Source organism: Rana temporaria, chromosome 5 (assembly GCF_905171775.1).
Source record: "Rana temporaria chromosome 5, aRanTem1.1, whole genome shotgun sequence".
Classification (NCBI taxonomy): Eukaryota; Metazoa; Chordata; class Amphibia; order Anura; family Ranidae; genus Rana; species Rana temporaria.
In genome coordinates, this window is record NC_053493.1 from 198593979 (window position 1) to 198617550 (window position 23572).

At 46.9% G+C, this 23572-nt stretch overlaps 1 protein-coding gene across 3 annotated transcripts in view; it reads left to right on the forward strand.

Moving 5' to 3' along the window:
• The window catches only part of RPRD1A (regulation of nuclear pre-mRNA domain containing 1A), a 137855-nt gene extending 127914 nt beyond the window's left edge, over positions 1 to 9941 (forward strand). For all 3 annotated transcript variants that reach the window (XM_040353472.1, XM_040353471.1, XM_040353473.1), the window contains exon 7: positions 9528 to 9941. In XM_040353472.1, the coding sequence (XP_040209406.1) occupies positions 9528 to 9677 (150 nt within the window). In that variant the 3' untranslated portion in view covers positions 9678 to 9941. The remainder of the gene's footprint in view (positions 1 to 9527) is intronic.
• The last annotated feature ends 13631 nt before the right edge of the window (positions 9942 to 23572 follow it).

The following is a 23572-nucleotide window of genomic DNA, read 5'->3' on the forward strand; positions in this document are numbered from 1 at the left end:
CCGGTGGGCGGTCTGGATCTCGGGAAGCCTCTGCCGCCTCGCCCTCTCCATGGGCGTCCTCTAGGCGGGAAGAATGGCGCTGGTTGTGCCACCGGGGCATGGTATGGCTGTTGTATTGGAGCGTAGTGTGGAGCAGGTGCCCTAGGATAGGCCCTGAAGTAGTTACTACGGCCGGCAGATCGGCCTCTTCCTCTGCCGGCCCTATTAAAAATCTTAGTCCCGGAACCCGATCTTTTGAGGGAGTGTTGGGCTTTGTCCAGGCTATTGAATAGGCCTACAAACCTATTAATGTTCTTCATGAGGTCTTCCCCAAATAGGAGGCCTTCGGCTGATGGGCCTGGCTCTGACTCCGCTAAGTGAGATAATTGCGTGTCTAATCTCATCAGTATCGACCTGCGTCTTTCAATGGCGCAGGTCGTATTAGCTGAGCCCAATAGACAGATGGCACGCTGTGCCCATCCTCTCAGCTGCATAAGGTCTACCGGTTCCTCAGAGGAGGCAGCCTGTTCCGACAGGTTCAAGATTTTAGTCAGAGGACCTAAGAGGTTCAAGACACGATCCTGGATCGTCTTGAAGGAACGTTCTATTCCCTTCTTTGCGTATTTGCCCGATTTAGTCAGGTATTTGAGAAGTACCGGGTCGATCTCAGGTGTTGATGCCACCTTTTTTGGGATGGACGGTCTGGGGCATTCGGCTCTCAATTTATTTTGATTGGTCCTATCCAGTATCCTTCTCGTCCAGTGCTCCACGTATTGGGACACTTGTGGAAGGGGTGCCCAATCCCCAGATCTGGGGTGAGATATAGTCTCGGGGGTTAAAGAATGGTTCCCCTAGGGAATCCAGGATTGCTTCTGATGGCAAATCCGCGTTGGCCATGTTATCATTAGCCATCTGCCCAGCCTCCTCTAATTCCGCCTCGGAGTCCTCGGATGCTGACAACAGCGATCCCTCCGATGATTCCTCCCCAGAGTCATCGTTAAATGAATCAGGCTTGGATCTGCGGGCGGTTATACATTTTTTCCGTGGAAACTCCTTGATTACCAAGGGTCGCTCATTATCGGGATGGCTGGGTCGGCAGGCCGAGGATGGTCCTGCCTCGTGCATTAATTGTACTTCCCCTGCCGGGGAGTCGTGATGAACAGTCACATGTTTTCTTTTACAAGTGGCTTTGCCTATCTTAATCACCTCAGGATAGGTTGTGGGGGGGTTATTGGTAGATGCCAAAGCAGCCTGGATAGAGCTGCTAATGAGCTCCTGAATCTGGGTGACAGATAGGAGTTGCGGTGTCTCAGGGGTTAACCCTGGACCTGTTAGAGCCTTATATGAGGAACCAGATTCTCCTGCCATATCAGAAGTTATTGTCAGACAAAACTGGCAATCTTCCCTTTGTTTCAGCAAGCACTGATAATAATACTGACAAATATGTCAATAATCTCCACCTGTGAGCTACACAGACAATATCAGTCAGCTCACCTAGAAGAGAAAGAACGGACCACTCTACCAATGAGTGCTCCACTTATCTAGCAATCTGTAAGCATTGGATTTAAATAAATTAAATATATGAAAGTATCTCCCTCTATGCCCCTCAGCTATCTACCACAATCACCCTCCTTCCTCACCGCTCCACAGCCGAGTGGCGATGCGGTGAGGAGGAGAGAGATTAGAATGAGACAGGCAGCCGAAATCTCGCGAGATCTCGAGGGAGACTCGCAATTGGTCGAGAGATGACTGCAGAGGGAGGAGGAGAGGACGCGCCTCTCGACACGCCCCCTCCTCCGCAGAGAAGGCGCGAATCCGCGCTGTGAGGAGAGACAGTGACAGAAGAGAGGGGGAGAAAAGCCCGATAGCAGGAAACGATCCGACGGAGGTAAACAATAATAAATAAGTAGACAAGTACACGAATACCAAAGGAACAGCGCTGCAGAGGAATTAACTGCAGCGCTGATGATAAGTAAAATTAAACAATACTAAACAATATTAACATAAGAAAAACAATCACATAAAATCCATGTAGAGAATTAAAACTGCAGTGCTGCTCTAGTCAGAAATACCGTAAGAAAAATAGATCAATACTTATCTCTGCCACGAGCAGAAAGAAAGAGGAGATACACTGAAGAGGGCATATATATACAGGCCGTCTGGAGGCGTGGCTACCAGGACCGCTGGGACTGCTGGGAAATGTAGTTTCCTTTTTCCACCATTTTAGAGGAAAAAGTTTTTTTGATAATTGTAAAGTAAATATTCTGCTATGGGCATTAAATAAAGAAAGTTAATGCAAAGATATGAGCCTCCTGTCTGATATATAATTCAAACTCTTATCTTCCGCTCTTTCTAAACATTCGTGTGAACCTTATCATATTATTTCTCAAACTAAATTCAACTTGCAAGGGCTCTGTGGATTGCTTTCCAGAGGGTGTTGTGACGGGGGGGTTATGTTGCTTCCTGACTACTTAAACCCTTCAGTACCACCCACCAAACACGACAGGGGGGATAATTATTGCCACTACAATATATGTATACCCCTGTCCAGCTGCCTTTGCAGCTTGGCAGGTGGTTTTTACATATGTAAATGAGGCCCAAGAGTTACCCTCTTTATTGGCACCTACACAGTCTCAGCAGATGAAATGGCTCCCCAAATCATCAGTAACTGTGGAAACTTAACACTAGACCTCATGCAACTTGGATTCTGTGTCTCTCCACTCTTCCTCCAGGTTCTGGGACCTTAATTTCCAACTGAAACTCAAAATTGACTTTCACCTGAAAAGAGGACGTTGGACCACTGAGCAACAGACCAGTCCTTTTTCTCCTTAGCCGGATAAGACGCTTCTGATGTTGTCTTTGGTTCAGGAGTGTCTTGACACAAAGAATGCAACGGTTGTAGCCTATGTCCTGGATATGTCTGGTGTTGTGGCTTTTAAAGCACTCCCACCAGCCGCAGTCCACTCCTTGTGAATCTCCCCCAAATTCTTGAATGATCTTTGCTTCACAATCCTCTCAAGACTGTGGTTGTCCCTGTTGCTTGTGCACCTTTTTTTACCACACTTTTTCCTTTCACTCAACTTTCCATTAATATGCTTGGATACAGCACTCTGTTGGTACAGCAAGCGTCTTTAGCAATGACCTTTTGTGGCTTGCCCTCCTTGTGGAGGGTGTCAATGGCTGTCTTATGAACAACTGTCAGCAGTTTTTCCCATGATTGTGTAACCTACTAAACCAGACTGAGAAACCATTTAAAGGTTCAGAAAACCTTTACAGGTGTTTTGAGTTATTTACCTATGATGAGTGTGACACCATGGGCCAGATTCATCAAGAGATATGACGGCGGATCTCCTGATCCGCCGTCGTATCTGTGAGAGCCGAAGGTCGGATCTGTGAGATCCCACGGTCGGAGCTATGCGACTGATTCATAAGAATCAGTTCCGCATAGATCTCCCTTAGATCCGACTGGTGTAAGTGATTTACACCAGTCGAATCTTAGGCTGTAATCTCCCGCCGGCCGCTAGGTGTCGTCGCTTTTTTTTTACACGTCGCATATGCAAATGAGGAGAACCGCCGATTCACGTCCGTACGCCCGCCCGTCGCTCTTTTTCAACGTCGTTTGCGTTCGGCTTTTTCCGGCGGATAGCTACCCCTGCTAATATGAGGGGTAGCTAATGTTAAGTATGGCCGACGTTCCCGCGCCGAGTTTTAAATTTGTTACGTCGTTTGCGTAAGTACGTCGGGAATACGGATGGCCGTAAGTAACCTAGCCGCCGAAAACAATGACGTCCTAGCGACATCATTTGGAGCATGCGCACTGGGCTTTTTCGGCGGCGGCGCATGCGCAGTTAAATCGGCGCGGGAACGCGCCTGATTTAAATTGTACACTCCCCCTAGCCGCGGAATTTGCATTCCGCCGGGGGGAGTTAGGATCCGACGGTGCAATTTGCGAGGTAAGTGCTTTATGAATCATGCACTAGCCTCGCTAAATTGCACCGGCGGTTCGTAAAACAGGTAGATCTGGCGGATCTAAAGATCCGCTGAGCTACATGAATCTGGCCCCATGAGTCTACAATATTAAACCTTTTTACAATATTCAAATTTCCTGAGATACTGAATCCTGTGTTTTCACAGCTATATAGCTATATTCCATAATCATCAAAAGTAAAAGCAAGAAATGCTTGAAATATATCACAAATTATATTAAAGGGGAAGGGGGAAAAGGGGAAGCGCAAGTTGGGTCACTGGTTTAGTAGGTGTCCTTAATGAAGGGTACCTATGGGGGGTCATCCGTCAAATGACGGTGCTGTTACTGTAACCTTTTATGCATATAAATAAATTGATGAAATGGGTAAGTTGGGGGATAGGAAATAGTCTAAGAAAAGACTGTAGAGTTTAGATAGGAGGGTTACTATTAGTAGCAGTAAATGACCAAAGAGCTTGATTTGAAATGTATCAAAAAGAGTTTATTTAGCACGAATTTGGTGCAATTTGAAAAGTAATCAGATGTAAAAAACCATCTTGTTTAAAAAAGTTCCTTTACACATATAACAAGACTAACAAGACTTACTGAGACTACAAATAACGGCGCCCGTCTACGCGCGCTGGAAGTTCACACAAGGTGGTCAACTTAACTGATTTCGAATTGTCTTCGGATCACCTCAAACTCCTGCAGAAAGGAATGACATTCTCGCCAGCCACAAATATGGACGAATTTACAGTCTTTAAGGACATCACTTTATTTCTCCGTAGGGTTTTTTATCGATCCTTGTTCTCAAAAGACAACACTACAACTGATAAACCCGAACTAATAGAAACAGATGACCAACGTGCACTCGACATGCTGAACTCATTATTAGACGAGAACCAATCATCCGACGATGAACCATCTCAAATGATTAGACGGCCCAATCTGACCATTCGATCACTACGAATGCCAACACTATCAAAAAATCGATGGCTTCAGATGTTTCTGGACATGGTGCAGAGCGACCTAGAAAAAATCGATTGGAGTAAAAAACTTAGTGACAACCTTACCACCAACGAAAGACAGGCCCTACATGAATTAGAGTCCAATAAAAACATAGTCATAAAAAATAGTGACAAAGGTGGTAACGTGGTACTTCTTACCCAAAAACAATATGACCGCGAAGCCAAGCGTCTATTGAGCGACACCTCAACCTATAAAAAATTAGACTACAATCCATTGCCCCTAGTTGTTTCCAAACTAAATCACAAACTATTACTAGCCAGGGACGAAGGCCTGCTCACTAATAAGGAACACAACTACCTGCGTGTACAAAATTACAATATACCAACATTTTATATCATCCCAAAGATCCACAAAGATCTTAGAGAGCCACCAGGCAGGCCTATCGTCTCTGCCTGCCAGGGACCCCTCCAGTGCACAGGAAAGTACCTCGACGGACTACTCAAAGAGATGGTTAACAACTTACCGTCATTCGTCCAGGACACACAGCACGTACTGGCTAAGCTCCAGGATCTCAGTGCTGAACCAATACCGGCAAATACTCTTCTTGTTAGTATCGATGTCGAATCATTGTATACATCGATACCGCATGAAATAGGAATCATGGCAGTCCAGACTTTTTTGGACGATACTTTTCCAACCGCAGGCCCTCAAAATGAGTTCATCACTGAGATGCTGGTGTTCGCTCTGAATAATAACAACTTTCAATTCATGAGCGCATATTATTGCCAAATTAGAGGCACGTCCATGGACGCAGCATGGGCACCAGCCTATGCTTGTTTGCATCTGGGACTTTGGGAGGCAGAGGATGTCTACACGTCACCGATGTACCGCCGCCACGTACTTACCTGGTGGCGGTACATCGATGACGTGCTTATGTTGTGGCAGGGCACCCCTGAACAACTTCAGCTATTCATGTGTGAACTGAACGATAACCAACGTAATATACGTCTGACACATACTTCACACATACATGAATTGTCCTTCCTCGATCTGAAAATTAGATTAGAAGACGGACAAATTAATACCAGTACCTACCGCAAGGACACGGCTGCGAACACGTTACTCCATGCCACAAGCCACCACCCGGCTTGGCTTAAAAACGGCATCCCCTACTAATAGTAACCCTCCTATCTAAACTCTACAGTCTTTTCTTAGACTATTTCCTATCCCCCAACTTACCCATTTCATCAATTTATTTAATTGAAATATATCACTCTGTGTGTTATTAATCTATATAATATATGAGTTGCACTTTGTGAATTGAATTACTGAATAAATTACCTTTTTGATGATATTCTAATTCTTTAGATGCACCTGTATACATTAATCCAAGAAAGTAACACTTACAGCAGGCAGAGTCTGCAGTTTTGTTTCCACCTCTGAGCAGACTTTTGTGAAAATCAGTGAAAAATACTTAAGGTGCAAATGAGATGCCTGCGACATTCTATACAGAAAAAGGGGTAGATTCAGATAGAAGATACGACGGCGTATCTCCAGATACACCATCGTATATCTGAGTCCGGCCGGTCGTATCTATGCCCCTGATTCATAGAATCAGTTACGCATAGATTTCCCTAAGATCCGACCGGCGTAAGTGTTTTACACTGTCGTTTCTTAGGCTGCATATTTACGGTGGCCGCTAGTTGGCGCTTCCATAGTTTTACGCAAGGAATATGCAAATGAGCTAGATACGCCGATTCAGAAATGTACGCCTGGCCGGCGCATTTTTTTTACGTCGTTTACGTTAGGCTTTTTTCGGCGTATAGTTACCCCTGCTATATGAGGCGTATCCTATGTTAAGTATGGCCGTCGTTCCCGCGTCGAGTTTTGAAAATTTTACGTCGTTTGCGTAAGTCGTTCGCGAATAGGGCTGGACGTAATTTACGTTCACGTCGAAAGCAATGACGATTTGCGGCGGAATTTCGAGCATGCGCACTGGGGTTTTTTCACGAACGGCGCATGCGCCGTTCCTAAAAGACGCCAAGTGCGCGGGGTCACAGTTAATATACAAAAAAACACGCCCACATCATCCACATTTGAATTAGGCGGGCTTACGCCGACACAGATACGTTATGCCGCCGTAACTAAGGGCGCAAAGTTGTTTCTGAATACAGAACTTGCGCCCTAAATTACGGCGGCGTAACGTATCTGAGATACGTTACGCCGGGGCTGACAGATAGACCATTCTATCTGAATCTACCCCAGAGTCCTTAAGTTGTCTTATGGCAAGAAGTAACACTCTATCTTTGTGATCGTTTTAGAGAATCTTAGGCCGAGTCCACACTGGTACGACAAAAGGCTCCGACATTGGGAGCTCATGTCGCATGATGTGTGAAAATGTTTCCCTATGGGAGCCGTCTTAACTGGTCCGACTTTGAAAATGCTCCCTGCACAATTGTGGTCCGACTTTCAGCCCATTGAATACCACTGAAGTCGGATCGCCGTCTTAACTGATCCAACTTTGGCATGCAACTGTGATGATCTTAAAGAGGAACTCCATGCCAAATAAAAACGGCATGGGTTCCCCCTCCAAGAGCATACCAGGTCCTTTGGTCTGGTATGGATTTTAAAGGAAACCCCCACGCCAAAAAAACTGCATGGGGGTCCCCCAAAAGCCAAACCAGACTCTTATCCGAGCACGCAGCCCGGCAGGTCAGGAAAGGGTGTGGGGACGAGCGAGCACTCCCCCTCCTGAACCGTATCAGGCCACATGCCCTCAACATGGGGGGGGGGTGGGTGCTTTGAGGCACCCCAAAGCACCTTGTCCCCATGTTGATGAGCACAAGAGCCTCTGGTTTTCAGGGTCTGTGGGCAAGGGGCTTATCAGAATCTGGAAACCTCCTTTAACAAGGGGACCCCCAGATCCCGTCTCCCCCATGTGAATGAGTATGGGGCACATTGTGCCCCTACCCATTTACCTAAAAAAAATTGTCAAAAGTAAAATCCAGTACACTGGTTTTTAAAGTAATTTAAAGTAATTTATTAAGGCCTTGTCTTCTGACTTCTCCCCTCTCCAGGTCTTCTGCCTCTGCTGGTTCTTCTCCCCTCTCCCGGTCCTCTCCGCTCTTTCTCCGGTTCTTCTTCCTCTGTCCACTGTCTTCTGCCTCTGCTGGGTCTCCATTGCTGTCTTCTTGCTCTTTTGACCGGTGTTCTCTGCTGTCCCCTCCCTCTGTTCTTCTTCTGATGTTGACTCAACGTTCTCTCCCGCTCTAATGCGGGTGCACGGTGTGCCACTACTTATATTGGCATGGGGCGGTGTGACATCATCCCAAGGCCCCACCCCTTATGATGTCACCACCTGGGGCATGATGGATGGTGATGTCATAAGGGGCGGGCCTTCTGGTGACCCCTCCCCATGCCAATATAAGTAGTGCAACATCGCGCACCCGGCATTAGAGCAGGAGAAAGCATCGAAGCAACATCGGAAAAAGAACATGGGGATAAGACCGGGGAAAAGAGAGAGAAGACAGCGGAGGAGACCCGGCAGAGGCAGAAGACAGCGGACAGAGGGAGAAGACCCAGAGAGAGGAGAAGAACCGAAAGAGGCAGAAAACATCAGCAGAGGCAGAAGAGCCGGAGAAGGGAGAAGAAGTCTGAAGAGAAGCTGGAGCTGCCCTAATAAATTAATTAAAAAACCTGTACTGCATTTTATTTTTGACATTTTTTGGGGGTGAATGGGTAGGGGTGCAATGTACCCGATACTCATTCACATAGGGTGGGGGGAGGAGGCTTCCATATTCCGATATGCCCCACCACCCGCAGACCCCGACAACCAACGGCCAGGGTTGTCGGAAAGAGGCCCTTGTCCTCATCAATATGGGGACAAGTTGCTTTAGGGTGGGGGCGCAGGGCCCCCCTGCCCCAAAGCACCCACTCCCATGTTGAGGCCATGTGGCTTGGTATGGTTCAGGAGGAGGCACTCGCTTGTCCCCTCCCCCTTTCCTGACCTGCTGGGCTGTGTGCTCAGATAAGGGTCTGGTATGGATTTTGGGGTAGACCCCAACGCAGTTTTTTCGGCGTGGGGGTTCCCCTTAAAATCCATACCAGACCGAAGGGCCTGGTATGCTCTTTGAATGGGAATCCATGCTGTTTTTGTTTTTTTTTAACAATTTGCGTGGTGTTCCTCCTAAAGATTCTTACTAGATGCAGTGCCTGGTATTGTTGGGGATCAAAGTCGGATCCCTGTTCATTGAAGTCAGATGCATGTTGGACTTCAATTCGCAGGGCAAAGTCGGATCTAAAGTGGTACGACTGTTGTGTCGTACCAGTGTGAACCCGGCCTAAGCACACAAAATTAAATGGAAAGGAAAATTTGAATAATTCATTATAAAATGGCTTGTATAGCAAATAAATACATATGTGTATACATAAATGTATGTATACATAAATGAATTATTGCTTTAAATTGTCACCTCTTTTAAACCATCGGTGTACATGTGTGCAGAACAGTGGGCTTGCTTTGTGAATATGGACGCTGATGTTTATGGAAATAACTTAAGCTTCAGATCTATGTGCATTGCTTTAAACTGATGTTTATATATTTTTTTTTTTTCAGGAGTACAAGCGCAAATTGGCAGGAGTATCCCAGGTCCGGAAAGAGCTGAGGTTGCGAATCCAAAATCTGCCAGATCTGTCACGTCTTCCAAACGTTACAGGAAGTCGAGTCCGTTTGCCGTATGCAAGTGACATCTACAATGATGATTAACTGGAAGTTGTGATAGCCCCAATTGTCTCATTTAGCTATGGGAAATCTATTAGTATTATTTTGTATATTGTTCAAATTGGATTGACTATATATATATTGTTTAAATTGGTTTGACTCTGAATAAATTAACTGTTGTGTAAAACATTGATATTATGTGGATAGTAAGCAGCACATATTTAACAAAAACATACTGATGGGCCTTGTATATTACTTGTCTTACTTACTGTTCAATGTAAATTATTAAACTATTTTGTGACATATACAGATTTATATGAGTACTTTGTCACTAACTGTTGGGTTACTGTGAATTACAGATGACTACACTCACATGAACACAGTAGACTGTCCAGTTTTACTTGACCTTCTCATTTTTAGTACATAACAGGGCAAGAAATGATAACTCCAGACAGCTTGTCATGCTATGCACATGTATGCAAGCTAAATGCTGAATTCTATTCTAGTGCACCAAAATACAACTCTTGGGTATGAACATTTTTGTAGAGAACAATCAGGTAGCCTTTCTAATGTGGCTACCACACAATCAGCCTTCCTTCCTAATGCGTCTTCACATGGCAGCCATATAAAATAGACATTGCTGTGTACTAAACTCTACTGCATGGAAATCAATATACATAATAGACAGATATTATATTTTATATACAGTCATGGCCTAAATTGTTGGCACCCCAGACATTTTTCCAGAAAAAAATTGCAGTAACACGTTTTGCTATACACATGTTTATTCCCTTTGTGTGTATTGGAACAAAACAAAAAAAAATAGGGGGGGGGGAGCAAATTGGACATAATGTCACACAAAACTCCAAAAATGGGCTGGTCAAAATTCTTGGCACCCTTAACTTAATATTTGGCTGCACACCCTTTGGAAAAAATAACTGAAATCAGTCGCTTCCTATAACCATTAATAAGCTTCTTACACCTCTCGCCCGGAATTTTGGACCCCTCTTCCTTTGCAAACTTTTCCAGGTCTGTCTTATTGGAAGGGCGCCTTTTTCCCAACAGCAATATTAAGATCTCTCCACAGGTGTTCAATGGGATTTAGATCTGGACTCATTGCTGGTCACTTTGGACATCTCCAGCGCTTTGTTGTCATTCCTTTCTGGGTGCTTTTTGACGTATATGTTTGGGGTCATTGTCTTGCTGGAAGACCCAAGCTTTCTGACACTGGGCTCTACCGTGCGACCCAAAATCCTTTGGTAATCCTCAGATTTCATGATGCCTTGCACACATTCAAGCCACCCAGTGCCAGAGGCAGCAAAACAACCCCAAAACATCATTGAACCTCCACCATATTTCACTGTAGGTACTGTGTTCTTTTCTTTGTAGGCCTCATTCCATTTTCGATAAACAGTAGAATGATGTGCTTTACCAAAAAGCTCTATCTTGGTCTCATCTGTCCACAAGACGTTTTCCTAGAAGGATTTTGGCTTACTCAAGTACATTTTGGCAAACTGTAGTCTTTCTTTTTTATGTCTGTGTCAGCAGTGGGGTCCTCCTGTGTCTCCTGCCATAGCGTTTCATTTCATTTAAATGTCAACGGATAGTTTGCGCTGACACTGATGCTCCCTGAGCCTGCAGGACAGCTTGAATTTCTTTGGAACTTGTTTGGGGCTGCTTATCCACCATCCGGACTATCCTGGTCTATAGGTCTAGTAGTCCAACCGCCAACAGAAATCCACCCAGGCACGCGTTTCGCTGGTGGCTGAACAAGGGGCTATTCAGGATAGGGCATTTCTTTACACCAAACGGCCCCATAACGTTAGGGCACTGTCTGAGCAAACTGGACATGCCAACCTCTGAAAAGTTGAGACTTTCACAGATCAGGCACTTCCTCCATACACTTTGGACCGACAAGTCGGGCCCTCCCAAGGCAACTATGTATTAACAATGGTGTTCCAGCATAGGATCTCAAAATGATGGCATCTCCATTATATACGCTTCTCTGGCAGATAAGGCGGACTCGCCAGGCATACGCTCGATCCTGGGAAGCAGATCTGGACATCCAGCAGGACCCTGACAAGGGGTTTCAAGCCTTCCGCAGATCATCTAAAGGTATCTTAAACATCTCACTGATTGAAGCCAACATTAAAGTATTCACAAAATGGTACTGTGTTCCAGCTAGACTTTCCAAGATATGCCCAGACGCCTCCCCCCCTCTGCTTTAGAGGATGCGGGCATGTAGGCACATACCTTTTCCCCTTACCCTATTTCTTTCCTCCTTACCTCCCCCACTTTCTCTCTTACCTATCTCTCATGGTGCATATCATCAGATTTGTTATCAGCATATCTTTGGCTTTACACTTCACTCTTCGCAGAGCAATATACCATTCATAGATTGGCCCGAGCTGAAGATAGATAACTATGCTCTTGATTGCGATTGATCTGACCCTAAGTGAACAACCCCCTTCTCCCCAGTCGGGGGACTGTCGTGACCCAGGAGACTGCCGAAACACTCATTCCCTGGGAGGGTAGAGAGGTGATGGGCGGGGTACATCTTCGGGCTGGGACTACGAGCTCTGTCACATCACAGTGTGCACCTATAGGGTGGCCCTGGTCGCAGTGAGACCCTAACTGAGTCTGTTACATCGAGACTACTCCACACAGTGGATGTGATCGATCAGCCCACCTAAAGGTCTAGATGAACACGCAACACCTAGATGTTTGAAAATCCTAAGAGATAGATAACCCAAATATACTTTCTAAACCAATTCATGTTATGTGCTAAATGGTTATAGGGGCTATTGGCCCCCCCATGTGACCACCACGTTTTATGACACCATGTTATTACTGTTACTATTTTTTTTTTATCAATTAACTTTTTATTGGAGACAAAAAAGAAAGTGGAGTACATTTCTCACAACATACAAAACCATATGACACAGCATGAGGAGAGAGACCAAAAGACAAGGCACAGGTCTGCTTTCTCATTTCCTTTTGCTATACTAGTGCAAATAGTAACGAATATGGACCGCCTGCACGGTCCTACACAATAACAGGCACATAACTGAGGTTGAGGATGCTGTGTCATAGCGACACATGTCATCATGTTGCAAAAACTTTAAACATGGGAGGGTCATGAAGATGCTTACAATAGGAGGGAGGGAAAAAGAAAGGAAGAAGAGAGAAAGGAAAGGGGAAAAAGGAAGAAGGAGGGAGGGGGATGGGGGAGAGGATCACCGTATTAACTCAGTTACCTAGTCATGGTGGGTCCTCCCGAAGGCGCCATGGTTCCCAGACAATGTCGTGAGTCTCCAATCTGTCCTGCATCCTGGCGGTCATTCTCTCCATCAGCTCCACATCCTTGATCCTGGCGTGCAAAGCCTCAGGGGCAGGGGGGGCGGTTTTTCCAGTTCAAGGCGACCAGACAGCGGGCAGCCGTGAGGAAGTGGTGTAGCAGCTTTTTGCAAGGTGTGGAGATCCTCAAGTTAGATAAGCCCAAGAGGAAGAATTTAGGGGACATGGGGACCTGAGCGTCTAGGAGGCAGTTCAGCAGTTGCAACTCCAGTAGATGTGAAAGAGGGAGCCCCTGTCTCCTTGGCATCGCCAACAGCGATCAGAACTAGCGGGATATATGGCATGGAGCACGTCAGGGGTCATATACCAAAAAAGAAGGACTTTATATGTGTTTTCTTTGTACAAAGTGCAGAGTGAGCTCTTAGCTGCTTGGGACCAGATAGTCCGCCATTGCTCCAAGAGTATTTCCTCATTAAGGGCTTTTTCCCACCGTAACATGTAGGAGTGTTTGCCTAGGGATTCCAGGGGATAGGCGTTTAGTATTTTATATATGCCAGAAATCAGACCTTTCTGGGTTGATCCGGCCAGGACCAGTCTTTCAAAGGGGGTTGGAAGGGAGAATTGCAGATTGGGTGTTATGGACAGGGCGTAGTGGCGAATTTGCAAATAACTATAGAATACTGTCTTAGGAAGATCAAATTTAGCCTGGAGGCTAGAGAAGGGCAGGAGTTTGCGTGCCAGGGGGTCCACTAAATTCCCAAAATGAAATAGATTCCGTGACGTCCATGGATGGGACATTTGGTGGGTGAGGCTATCTGGCACCTTGGGATTATACATGAATGAAGTCAGGAGTGAGTGCTCCGCTGACAATCCACGTGGTGGCGACAATCAACGCCATAGTCGTCGAAGCTGAAACACCGAACCTAGCAAACGTTCAGGGGGAACCTCCACTTCCGCACTTCAAAGTAGGTTATTAGGGTGAGTCGGGGCTAACCACAATTTCTCGATCTCCGTCCACTTGTTATAGGACCGTTGGGTGAACCAAGAGGCCACTGCACGCAGTTGCGTGGCCTGGTAGTACTTGACAAGGTTGGGGAACGCGAGGCCCCCGTCCGAACGTGCCGCCATTAGTACCTTCTGGGGTATCCTATATCTTTTATAATTCCATGTGAATTTAAGTAGGTCAGCCTGGAGTTTCCTCAAGTGTTTGTAGGGACCAGGGATGGGCAACGTTTGAAAAAGGTAAAGGAGCTTCGGGAGAATCGTCATCTTAATTGAAGCGATCCGGCCGAGTAGGGAGATATGGTGTTTTTTCCACTGCAATAGCAGAGATCGGATCGATCGGAATAGGGGGGGAAAGTTTTCCTGATATAAGGTAGTGAAGCTTGGGGTGATATGTATCCCCAGGTATTTCAGGGAAGTTGTCTTCCATTGGTAGGGGAAGTTGGCCCGCAGGTGATCAACCTCCACGCTGGGGATATTAATTGGGAGGGCCTCTGACTTAGAGGTATTAATTTTGTAGCCTGAGAGAGCTCCATACCGGGTTAGCTCTGCGTGGAGATTTGGGAGGGAGATCCTAGGTTGCGTCAGGGAGAGGATAACGTCGTCCGCGAACAGAGAGATTTTAAATTCCCTGCCACGGACTGTCACCCCCCGGATGGACGGGTTGCCTCGAATGGTGGCTGCTAAGGGTTCAACACAGAGTGCGAATAGAAGGGGCGAAATTGGACACCCCTGTCGGGTGCCGTTGGTAATGGGAAAGAAAGGTGAGAGGGCAAAGGGTGTCTTGACCTGAGACGAGGGACCGGAATAGAGATGCTGAATCACGTTCATAAATGGGCCCCCGAATCCCCACGTGGTGTAGCGTGGCGAACATAAAGGGCCACCCTAGTCGATCAAAGGCCTTCTCGGCGTCCAAGCTGAGAAGCAGAGACGCCGCATTTTCCTGGTTCACCACATCCACCAGATCGATCACCTTTCAAGTGTTATCTCCCGCCTGCCTCAGTGGTACAAAGCCCACTTGGTCTTTGTGGATGAGGGAGGGGAGAACCCCGTTCAAACGTATGGAGAGTAATTTAGTAAAGATTTTCAAGTCCGAATTCAGCAGGGCGATGGGTCTGTAGTTGGCGCAGAGGGCAGGGTCCTTGTCCGGTTTGGGAATCAAAGTAATAAAGGAGCGTTGCATGTTTGCCGAGACAGGGGTATCTCGGAGGAAGGCATTAAAAAGTTTGCACATGTGAGGGAGCAGGAGGGGCAGGAAGGCTTTGTAATATTCATAGGGCAGGCCATCTGGGCCTGGGGACTTACAGGAGGGCAGGGATTTAATATTCTGCTCTATTTCTTCCTCAGAAATCAGCATGTTGAGGGATGTCAAGTCTGAGGGCTGGAGTCGGGAGACACCACTTTGTTCCAAATATTGTCTCATGCTAAGGGAGATGTCCGGGGGAGGTGGGTTACCGGGGATGTGAGGGTTGTTGTACAGTTTCATGTAGAATTCTAAAAAAAGTATGTGCTACGTCTCTGGGGTGGGTCTGTAGGCAGCCCGAGCTGTCTTTGATTTGATGGGGCGTCGTCGCAAGGTGTGTGTCACAAGCTTCTTTGCTAGTAGGGAATGGGCATTGTTGCCTTTGTCATAATAAAGATGTCGCAGTCTGATCAGGGCCTTTTCTACACAGCCAAGGGCTAAGTCCCTCAGGATCACTTGGAGATTTGTGATTTTCTTAAGGAGGACAATGGAGGGGGATAGCTGTAGGCGACGTTCCAGAACCTCCAGCTCCCTCTCGGTCCTCTGTTTAGTGGCCCACGCGTCCCTTCTCAGGGTGGCGGACAATGCCATACATCTACCTCAAAGGACCGCCTTATGGGCCTCCCAGAGCGTAGAAGTGGAAACGTCAGTGGTGTTGTTCTCCGCAAAATATAGTTGGAGAGTGGTAGTGAGTTCCGTCTTGGATGGCAGGCGCTGGAGGAAGAAGGTATTTCGTTTCCAGTTGTAGGGCCTATGGATGGGGGAGCCCAGGTCCAATGTTAGTAGGACAGGGGCGTGGTCTGACCACGATATCGGGAGAATCTGTGCTTCACGCGTCACTCGGAGTGTAGTGCTGTTAGTGAAAAAATTGTCGATGCGGGAATGAGCTCTATGAGGGGCCGAGTAAAAAGTGTACTGCCGATCCCCCGGGTGAAGGGCCCTCCAGGCGTCAAACAGAGCATATCGTCTACTGATTTGGCGGAAAAGCTTTGAGTCTCTAAGGGCTCGAGCCGACAACGCCCGGGGGCCCACCACGTGGCGATCAGCAGTTGCCGATTGGGTCAGATTAAAGTCCCCCCCTATTACTAGGAGTCCATGTTCCGATTTAAAGAGACGGGTGAACAACCTAGTCAGGAATCTATGTTGCTGAACATTCGGGGCATAAAGTGCACAAAAAGTTACCTCCCGTGTCTGCCATAGGACCTGAGGATAACAAAATGTCCCAGGGGATCACTATAATAGCTGGAGCAAGTAAACGGAGATCCACGTTTAAGAAGTATTGCAACCCCAGCCCGTTTACGAGGGCCCGAAGAGGAGTAGATTTGTGGGAATTGTTTGGAGGCGAATGCGAAGGACCCCCCGCCGTCAAAGTGCGTTTCCTGGAGAAATATTATGTCCGCGCCCAACTGTCTACATTCCCTTAGTGCCAGATGCCTTTTTCTATCAGAGTTTAGACCATGTACGTTCAGGGACAATATCTTAGCCATGGGATTGGGTAGAGGGAAGGGGGGGAGCGTCTTACCTGATGCGATGTGGAGCTGACGAAGATCTGAGGCCAAGGATGGGGGCGCCCCGGGAGGTATTCCAGGCAAATTCCACCGAATCCATGGTGAGGTATCCGACGATCGGGGGAGAGGAGGGGGGAAGGAAGACTGAAAGAGAAAAGAGAAGTTAGAACATACAACAAGGCAACGAGCAATCTGAACTATCACTTGCACCAGACCTTGAGAGGCCAAAAGGCCTAGGTCAGTACCGTTTCCCAAAGACCCATCCGGCCACATCCCAGGAGAATGCGCCGAATAGATGCCCGGGAGCCCTAGGGTGGTCATCAAAAAAGAAAAAACTATGAATACAAAACGTGGATAAATACAGTCACTAGACCAGGGGGAGGTGGTACGAGCAAGAAGCTCCTAATCTCTCAAGTCTCGGCAGAGACACGCCCAATATGCCAACTAGAACTTGAGCTAAGGGCACATTAGGGGGGGACCATATACTCAAAAATGTCCAGGGCAGAATCGTCGGTCACAGTAGGACTAAAAATACAGACTGTTCTTTGCAAAAGGAGGGCATTCCAAAATTCAGCTTTCAGGTGCCGCTATGTGGGGGTGACTTGCGGGGGGGCTCTTTACTCCGGGGGGGGCAAGAGTTCTGGTGCTGCCGGCTGCGGGCGCTCAGGGACCTCTCCGGGCCCCGGGGTCTTTTGGTCTGGGGGACCCTCTGCCAGACCGTGGGTGGTGGTGGCGGGAGTGGGGTGGCGATGAGATCCCAGTCCGGGAGCGGAGGGGGACAGATTTCCAGGACGTTGCAAAAAGGCTCCAGGTCTTCTGGGTATCTGAGCACCGCCGATTTGCCTTGGTTTGTGGCTGTCAAGCTGAACGGAAAGCCCCAGCGATATGGGATGGCCTCATCCTGTAGAATGCGTAGCAGTGGTTGCAACAGTCTGCGTTTTTGTAGTGTTATCCACGACAAATCAGGATATAGTTGAATTTGGACATCATTGTGGATGACTTTGCGGGCAAGGCGGGCCTGTCTCATGATTTCTTCTTTCAGGGGGAATGAGCTAATCCTGCAGATAATGTCTTGTGGCTTGGAGGCGGCTGCTTTCAGGCGCAAGGCCATGTGTGCTCTATCCATTTCTATGGGGCGGGCAGGGGGCTCACCGATCAAGTTATTGAAAACGGATTGGAGGACCGCACGCACGTCCTCATGGCCCTCTGATTCCGGGATTCCCCTCACTCGTATATTGTTTCGGCATCCCCTATTGTCCAGGTCCTCTACCTGCCGCTGCATCTCCCTAAGAAGATGGCGGTGGTCTGCGCCTTGAAGTTGGGTTCTGTGGACCGCCAGCTTAGTTTCTTGGAGTTCTTCCTCCACCATTTCCACTCTATCCGATAGGTGTTTAAGGCCTGACTGAAGGGCCTGGATCTCTGATCTGCACGTGGACTATACATCCGCAATAAGTTGCTTAAAATCATCCTTGGTGGGCATAGCATGGATGTAGGAGTACCACTGGGGTGGTGGAGGGGATGGGGGGGTGTGATCTGGGGTGCTGGTGGGGGGGTATGCTGGTTGGATCGCTGCGGGGCCTGCTGGGGGATGCTCCAAGCTGGATGGGCAGGCGACTGACCCCAGGTATCTGGCCATGTCCCTGGCTGTCCCTGAAACTGCACTCCCCTGTCTAGCTCCGGGGACAGAGAGGGGGCCTGGGGGCCTATTATTTGGGCGTAGGAGGCTGAGGCAGTCCCCAGGGACCTCGAGGGACCAGGTTCCTTGGTGCGAGGAGGGCGCTGCTGTTTTAGAAGGGGGGGAGCCGCCTCAGCGAGCTCCGTTACAGGGCTGGGCCTTTCAAGACCTGATGAAGCGAACGGGTGATTCAGGGGGTGGGCCGGGCCCGGCAGAGCCGGAAAGTCATCCTCCCCACCACCCGAGGAGACCGGGGAGCTAGTCCCGGCTCCATCTATGCCCGGATCCGAGGCCGTCCGCAGAAGCCTCAGGAAGGCCTCGGTGCATGGAGTGCAGCCGTCCGGGAGTCCCAAGATGGCGGCCCGCCCTCCGGAGCACAAGGCCGCGGATGACGGAGGTCGGGCCTGGGTACTCACCGGACCAGGGGGCTGTGTGGCGTCCTCCGGGGAGAGCGGTGTGTGCTGCTGGTGGTCTCCCTGGTCCCGGAACAGGGCTGGAACCGAAGCGGAGAGGCGGAGGGGGGACCTCATGTTGTCTTCTGAGGCTGCCGGCGACATCTTGCGCGTCCCCATTGGCGACTCCCTCGGGGGATTAAAGTAAGTCCTGAGGTCCGGCGAGGATCCCGGAGGGGGTTGGGATGATCCCCTAGCTGTTGTGGACCTGGTTGCCCTGGATCTGCCCATTAGTTTGAGGCGAAAAGGTCCCGTAGGTGCCTATATGTTAAGGGCTGAGAGGGAGCTGTGGACTCAGGCTTCCATCGGGATCCACTTCCGGTCACGCCCTCACTGTTACTATTTTTATATGTTTCCAATAGAATACATCGAAACTGAGACGATAAACGTTATATTGTTAACTCATATTTGTACATATGGAGATCTATGCACAGCTACTGTATATGCCAAATGCTTCATGTTCAATATTTGACCCTTACATGTTTGACACTCTCGACAGGCTATGTTGGCCTGCAGGAGGGTACTTTGTTTTGCTAGATTTATATTTGTACTGAAAATCTCAATAAAAACATTGTAACAGAAGTCCACCCAGGGTCGTGTCCCTATTTCTTTCAGGGGGAGATAGCAGAGGAGGATCTAAGAAAGGGTCTCAAAAATGGGGGTGGGATATACAAAAGAGCCAACACTAAAGTCAGACTATAAAGTCTACAACAAATTAACACATAACGACCCTCTGAGTCCACCTGGGAGTTCAGTTCCTGGAACACCAGGGACCTGTGTAATAGAACACTAACCCTTAAAGAGTATGAGTGGAGTGATACACTTTACAGGTCCATGAGTACTGTAAACATTGCACTGTCTCTGTAGTCAGGTGGATTTCTTTCAAGCCCACTATGGAGACACAGAGATCATAGTGTGCTTTAGAGGGTTATTCACGCCTCTAATGTTCCACGATATTATAGGTATTGACATAAGATAACGGTATGCAATCAACACTATGGTAAAAAACTAAGAGGCGGCCATGGGACCCCTTTCCAGCCAGTTATCAGCCACTGGGTGGCAGCAGCCAAGGAGTCCCAACAGGTGGTACATAGCCAGAAGGAGTATATGTGGATTATAGGGCCAAAAAAGGGAATGCAAGGATAGGGCACAAAGTCCTGGATAGAGTTAAAGGAGTTGTAAAGGAATTTTTTTTTTTTTTTTTGCTGAAATGACTGTTTACAGGGTATAGAGACATAATAGTTAACTGATTCCTTTTAAAAATGATTAAAAATAGATAAAAATCAATCATATAATGTACCTGCAGTTTCTAGTTTTGTTTTTGCATGTTGTTTCCTGCTTCTGTGATATACAGAGCCACAGAGCCAATACAAGGGAGTGATGGTTTGGAAAACGAAACTGATTGGTGCTGTGGGGTTTTAGACACACAGTAATCACACCTCCTTGATTAGTGACCACAGAGAGAAAGCTCCCAGTACTGTGGTCATCAGGAAACAGACAACCAGGAAGTGTGGAGATCAGAGAAGAATTACAGCAACTTGAGAGCAAAAACGAACAATGAGGACATGAAAACAGCACTGCATTAAGGTAAAGGAAGCTATTAAGATAAAAAAAAATTCCTTTACAAACCCTTTAAAACAAAGATTGCAAAATGAAAGGCGCAACTGTGCTGTAAAAACTGAGTACGCTAACACCAGCAGTAGGTGTGGACGATGGTTGTAGCACAGAACCATCCTCATCCATTTCGGGTGTGATGCGCACAAAAAGAAAAACACAAAAACAAAAACTGCCAATCTGTCCTAACAGGCATGAAGTCAAAGTGGTGAACACACATAGTACAAGGTAATAGTGGACAAAAAAAGGTGTTGTAATCCTCTTGCTTTTCTTCAAATCAAGTAATAATTCTCCAGCCGGGAAGACAAATTCCCCCCTAAGATATCAATCCTCCTCTACTGCAAATTCAAAAAAATGGGCTTGGCTGCTGGCAGTGACTGAGTTTAGCAGGGTATACAATGGCATAAGAAAGTGGTAGATGGCGAAGCCACGCATTGACATTGTTGAACTTATATTGTTTTGGACTTCCGCAGAGAATTCTGGGTAGAACATTTTCACCCCGTTGTAGCGAATATCAGCCTTCTCACTGACCAGCCACAGGATAATTTCTCAATCTTTATAATTGGGGAGACGCACTAGCATAGGTCTCTGAGGGTACCCCTATGGTAACGGGTGGGGTGCAATGAGAACTCTCCACCACGAATAATGAAGTAAACGACCCTTTGACAAAGGTTTCCAGTAACCAGTGCTCCAAGTCAGTGGGGTCTCTAAGAAAAGGTAAAATGGCGCAAATATTATTCTGGCATAGTCTAAAAAATTTCCAATATTGTATGCAGGGCTGGCGGTATAGTCAGTGTAAATTAGCACTAGTGGCAGCTACCATGAAAGCAGAAGCAGGCTCTGGAAACTATAATGGAATAAGCAAGGTGCGCCAACCTAAGTACAGTATTAAGAAGAATTTATTATAGCAGAAACACAAACAGCCAAATGGCTACTCACAAGGTAATGATAATAATGGGCATATATACAGGTGATACTCGAAAATTGGAATATTGTGCAAAAGTTCATTTATTTCACTAATGCAACTTAAAAGGTGAAACTAATATATGAAATAGACTCATTATATGCAAAGCAAGATAGTTCAAGCCATAATTGTGATGATTATGGCTTACAGCTCATGAAAACCCCAAATCCACAATCTCAGAAAATTAGAATATTGTGAAAAGGTGCAATATTCTAGGCTCAAAGTGTCTCACTCTAATCAGCTAATTAAGCCAAAACACCTGCAAAGGGTTTCTGAGCCTTTAAATGGTCTCTCAGTCTGGTTCAGTAGGGATCACAATCATGGGAAAGACTGCTGACCTGACAGTTGTGCAGAAAACCATCATTGACACCCTCCATAAGGAGGGAAAGCCTCAAAAGGTAATTGCAAAAGAAGTTGGATGTCCCCAAAGTGCTGTATCAAAGCACATTAATAGAAAGTTATGTGGAAGGGAAAAGTGTGGAAGAAAAAGGTGCACAAGCAGCAGGGATGACCGCAGTCTGGAGAGGATTGTCAGGAAAAGGCCATTCACAAAGAGTGGACTGAGGCTGGAGTCAGTGCATCAAGAGCCACCACACAAAGACGGATCCTGGACATGGGCTTCAAATGTCGTATTCCTCTTGTCAAGCCACTCCTGATCAACAAACAACGTCAGAAGCGTCTTACCTAGGCTAAAGAAAAACACACCTGGTCTGTTGCTCAGTGGTCCAAAGTCCTCTTTTCTGATGAGAGCAAATTTTGCATCTCATTTGGAAACCAAGGACCCAGAGTATGGAGGAAGAATGGAGAGGCACACACTGCAAGATGCTTGAAGTTCAGTGTGAAGTTTCCTCAGTCTGTGTTGATTTGGGGAGCCATGGCATGTGCTGGTGTTGGTCCACTGTGCTTCATTAAGTCCAGGGTCAACAAAGCCATCTACCAGGAGATTTTGGAGCACTTCAGGCTTCCTTCTGCAGATGAGCTCTATGGGGATGCTGACTTCATTTTCCAGCAGGACTTGGCACCTGTCCACCCTGCCAAAAGCACCAAAACCTGGTTAATTGACTGTGGGATTACTGTGCTTGATTGGCCAGCAAACTTACCTGACCTGAACCCCATAGAGAATCCATGGGGCATTGCCAAGAGAAAAATAAGAGACATAAGACCGAACAATGCAGAAGAGCTGAAGGCCACTATTGAAGCATCCTGGTCTTCCCTAACACCTCAGCAGTGCCACAGGCTGATAGCTTCCATGCAACGCCGCATTGAGGCAGTAATTGCTGAAAATGGGGCCCAAACCTGAGTCCTGAGTACATATGCATGCTTCTACTTTTCAGAGGTCCGATATTGTTCTACAATCCTTGTTTTATTGATTGCATGTAATATTCTAATTTTCTCAGATTGTGGATTTGGGGTTTTCATGAGCTGTAAGCCATAATTAGTTTCATGAAGAGATAGATAGAGGGCGCTATACCACTCAGTGGTAGGTAGATAAATATAATTACAATGATCCTGTGAAAGAAAATACTGATATTAAATACAAAAAACTATAATTAAATATAGGATTTCAAAACAATGTCTCTTTGTCATGAACACATGACATTATAGTCCCAAATCTTGTGAAAAATGTGTCATAAGCGAAGTACACACAACGTGAAGGAAATTCTTCTTGGTTGATATAATCTTGCTTTTTAGTGAAAAAAAGGAAAATGCCACCACCACATTCCAGTCTTCTTAACCACCAAATAACTGTGCTGATGAGAAAAGGATGCGCTTACCAGAAGAGGTAGACTACTTTAGTTAAAAAGTTAGTCAATTGAGCCTATGCAGGATTGTGCCTGCATACACATCGGACAGAAAGCAGATAATATCCTCATCCCAGGACGTCCCAATTAGGATATGCAAAAAAACAATGGAGGTACCAATAGTGTAATTCTGATAAAAATTTATTAAAAATACAAAGTAGAAAAAATAATAAAACAAACAGCCGAATTGGCCTCTTACTGTAGGGGTGCCTACCTGGCACTGGGGCTGCGAGCCTGTCACCGCTACCTTGCGGTACAATGGGTGTGTGGGTCACTTCAGTAGAGACGCTACCTTCGTAGCGTCGCTTGGCGTCCCAGCTGACAGCTACACGAGCTCCACGAGCAGGGAAAGGCACGTCACGTGATCGGGTCCGCCTCCGACG